Here is a 4384-nt window from a genome sequence, read left to right on the forward strand (position 1 = left end):
GTCTCTGTTAGGGAAGGATGAGAACATTCTCCTCATGGCTGGGCTGTGTGGCATGTCCTCTGTCTGGGTCTCTGTTAGGGAAGGATGAGAACATGCTCCTCATGTCTGGGCTGCTGTAGCATGTCTCTGTCTGGGTCTCTGTTGGAAGGATGAGAACATGCTCTTCAGGTCTGGGCTGCTGTAGCATGTCCCTCTGTCTGGGTCTCTGTTAGGGAAGGATGAGAACATGCTCCTCAGGTCTGGGCTGCTGCGGCATGTCTCTCTGTCTGGGTCTCTGTTAGGGAAGGATGAGAACATGCTCCTCATGTCTGGGCTGCTGTGGCATGTCTCTCTGTCTGGGTCTCTGTTAGGGAAGGATGAGAACATGCTCCTCAGGTCTGGGCTGCTGTGGCATGTCCCTCTGTCTGGGTCTCTGTTAGGGAAGGATGAGAACATGCTCCTCAGGTCTGGGCTGCTGTGGCATGTCCCTCTGTCTGGGTCTCTGTTAGGGAAGGATGAGAACATGCTCCTCAGGTCTGGGCTGCTGTGGCATGTCCCTCTGTCTGGGTCTCTGTTAGGGAAGAAGGATGAGAACATGCTCCTCAGGTCTGGGCTGCTGTGGCATGTCTCTCTGTCTGGGTCTCTGTTAGGGAAGGATGAGAACATTCTCCTCAGGTCTGGGCTGCTGTGGCATGTCCCTCTGTCTGGGTCTCTGTTAGGGAAGGATGAGAACATGCTCCTCAGGTCTGGGCTGCTGTGGCATGTCCCTCTGTCTCTGTTAGGGAAGGATGAGAACATGCTCCTCATGTCTGGGCTGCTGTGGCATGTCCCTCTGTCTGGGTCTCTGTTAGGGAAGGATGAGAACATTCTCCTCATGTCTGGGCTGCTGTGGCATGTCCCTCTGTCTGGGTCTCTGTTAGGGAAGGATGAGAACATGCTCCTCAGGTCTGGGCTGCTGTAGCATGTCCCTCTGTCTGGGTCTCTGTTAGGGAAGGATGAGAACATGCTCCTCAGGTCTGGGCTGCTGTAGCATGTCCCTCTGTCTGGGTCTCTGTTAGGGAAGGATGAGAACATGCTCCTCAGGTCTGGGCTGCTGTGGCATGTCCCTCTGTCTGGGTCTCTGTTAGGGAAGGATGAGAACATGCTCCTCAGGTCTGGGCTGCTGTGGCATGTCCCTCTGTCTGGGTCTCTGTTAGGGAAGGATGAGAACATGCTCCTCAGGTCTGGGCTGCTGTGGCATGTCCCTCTGTCTCTGTTAGGGAAGGGAAGAATCTAAAGCTCAGGTTTCTCTACTGTGTATTATTGGCCAGGCAATGGATGTGAAGTTACACACACACAGCGCGGTCACGCGCACGCATGCACACACATACACTTCCCTGTGTGGTTCGGTGTGTGTGGGTAGTCAAATCAAATTGTATTAGCAGATGTTAATGCGAGTGTAGCGAAATGTTTGTGCTTCTAGTTCCCACAATGCATTCATTACCAACGAGTAATCTTACCTAACAATTCCACAACTACTACCTTATACACGCAAGTGTAAAGGAATAGTTAAAAGCTGTACTCTTGAGTCCAACTCCATACTAGGAGGTAGAGGGAAAAACTCCCATTGTTAAAACCACTTGAGTGCAGGGTACAGCAGCAGATGATGTCATAGTGGTGGTTGTCGTCCTGGTCCTATTAGTAGGCCAGAGGGGGGGCCTACGAAGCAAGCTAGATCCATCTACTCAGGGTTTTCTAAAGCTAACCAGCTTCAGTTAGCTTCACATTCCAGCTCAGGCTTCATCCGTACTGCGATGGTGGATAATGCAGGTCCGCCTGCCACTAACTGTAGCAGGCTTGTGACAGCACGTCCTCGTCCAACGCCCAACTCTTCATTGAGACAGTGCTGAAACATCAATCCATGGGCGAGTTAGTGCCAAATGTTAATTTGTGCCGAAATAAGAAAAGCTATCTTGCAAATTCAGTAGGCTATGGTGTGACAGGCTGTTAGAAGTGTCATCTTTATTTGATTGCTTTTCGTTACTGCCATATTTGGTGTTCTTACCAATACACAAGCACCTTTTCCCCACTCGTATCAATATGTATTCATCTATTAAGTCATACAAAAGTGTTACATTGCGTGAAGTTTAAAATGCATTCTGTCATTAATAAAAATAATTTTAAAAATGAATCAGTCGTTTTCCTCAATTGAAGGGGATAATTTTAATTTGTCTACAGCTCGTAGCGTAGTCATTTCATTCAGTATAGTTAGCCTGCTCTGGTGCAGATTAGTTCTGAAGGAGTCCATAGAAATTTACCTGGCTAAAAGGTGAGCCACTTTCTTTTTTGTTGTTGTAAGATTTTATATAACAAAAATGTAAACAATACACAACATACACATACAAACGACAACATCTCACAAACAACATCACGCAACATCACGCCTGCCCAGACCTGCTCAGACCCACCTGCTCAGACCCACATCTGGGTCTTTATCAGGCTCTGAGTGGCACCTTGGTCTAAAGCACTGTATCTCAGTGCAAGAGGTTCAAATCCAGGCTGTATCACATCCGGGCGTGATCGGGAGTCCCATAAGGCAGTGCACAATTGTCCCAGCGTCGTCCAGGTTTGGCCGGGGTAGGCTGTCATTGTAAATAAGAATTTGTTCTTAACTGACTTGCCTCGTTAAATAAAGGTCAAATAAACAAAATATATTTATTTTTAACTAAAAAAAAGCATCTCCAAAGCCCGCATCACTCTGTCACATGGCCTCAAACTGCACCATTTAGTTTCTCTCCATCGCCCACACACTTTTAACATTTAGATAATAAAGCGTTTGACCTTTCCATTGTGTTAATGATGGAGGATTTTTTGACTTACAGTTTTAATCCTCTACTCCTTTTTAAATGTCAGTTGATGTGATATACCTGCCTGTAATGTTTGTTTAGTAGATTCTAAACATAACCTGCAGAAATCATAAGTACACTTGTCTGCCTGTCTCACCCTCTGCTCTTCTCTGTGTTTTTACCCAGGATCCTTCAGTGCACAAGGTGGCCGGCGGGCGCAAGAAAACTGTGTCCTTCAGTAGCATCCCCTCAGAGAAGAAGGTTTGTTTGTAGTGTCTCTTTTTGTTAAATTAAGCAGTTTTAGATCTCTGTCTGTAAATAAAAATGAAATGGACAACACTCTATTTGAAGGGTACCTAAATAAGGATTTCACACACTCTATTTGAAGGGTACCTAAATAAGGATTTCACACACTCTATTTGAAGGGTACCTAAATAAGGATTTCACACACTCTATTTGAAGGGTACCTAAATAAGGATTTCACACACTCTATTTGAAGGGTACCTAAATAAGGATTTCACACACTCTATTTGAAGGGTACCTAAATAAGGATTTCACACACACTCTATTTGAAGGGTACCTAAATAAGGATTTCACACACTCTATTTGAAGGGTACCTAACTTTATTTAAGGGTATCTAAATAAGGATTTCACACTTTATTTGAAGGGTACCTAAATAAGGATTTCACACACTTTATTTGAAGGGTACCTAAATAAGGATTTCACACACTCTATTTGAAGGGTACCTAAATAAGGATTTCACACACTTTATTTGAAGGGTACCTAAATAAGGATTTCACACACTCTATTTGAAGGGTACCTAAATAAGGATTTCACACACTCTATTTGAAGGGTACCTATAAATAAGGATTTCACACACACTATTTGAAGCGTACCTAAATAAGGATTTCACACACTCTATTTGAAGGGTACCTAAATAAGGATTTCACACACTTTCATAACTCATTCATAAGCAGTATATAATCATTTCAATGCGCCTCCAGGTGAGCAGCGCTGCCGACTGCCTGGCCTTCATGCAGGGGGGCTGTGAGCTGAAGAAGGTGCGTCCCAACTCCCGGGTCTACAGTCGTTTCTACACCCTGGACCAGGACCTCAGCTGCCTGCGCTGGGAGCCCTCTAAGAAGGACGGGGAGCGTGCCCGCCTGGACATGGTCACTATCAGGGAGGTTAGGACAGGGAAGAGCACTGAGACCTTCCTGCATAACGGACCTGCTGCAGAACACCTGGCTGAGGAGGCAGCCTTCTCTATCATCCATGGGGATGACTACCAGGTAAGAGGTAGCCAGTTCAGTTTAGGCTGCCTTGCCAACTTCTTTTGGAATTTTCATGCCAAGGAGTTGGCAATGGAGCAGAACAGACTGGCACTCAGGCAAAGGCAAAAACAGTCATTCAGAAAGTATTCAGACCCCTGTTCCCACATCTTGTTACGTTACAGCCTTATTCTAAAATTGATATAACTTCTTGAAACTCCCCATCCCGGATCCGGGATCGTGACTAAAGCCTCAGGCTCATTAGCATAACGCAACGTTAACGATTTCTGAAAATCGCAAATAAAATGA

General features: G+C 45.7%; 1 protein-coding gene across 1 annotated transcript; it reads left to right on the forward strand.

The window, feature by feature from the left end:
- Positions 1–2990: 2990 nt before the first annotated feature.
- On the forward strand, positions 2991–4096 carry LOC135536396 (inactive phospholipase C-like protein 1; the record flags this gene model as incomplete). The annotated part of the gene is made up of 2 exons (XM_064962744.1): positions 2991–3065; positions 3809–4096. Coding segments are annotated over 2 exons (363 nt in total), but the record flags the coding sequence as incomplete, so codon positions are not given.
- Positions 4097–4384: the final 288 nt, after the last annotated feature.

Source organism: Oncorhynchus masou, unplaced genomic scaffold, assembly GCF_036934945.1.
Source record: "Oncorhynchus masou masou isolate Uvic2021 unplaced genomic scaffold, UVic_Omas_1.1 unplaced_scaffold_6121, whole genome shotgun sequence".
Classification (NCBI taxonomy): Eukaryota; Metazoa; Chordata; class Actinopteri; order Salmoniformes; family Salmonidae; genus Oncorhynchus; species Oncorhynchus masou.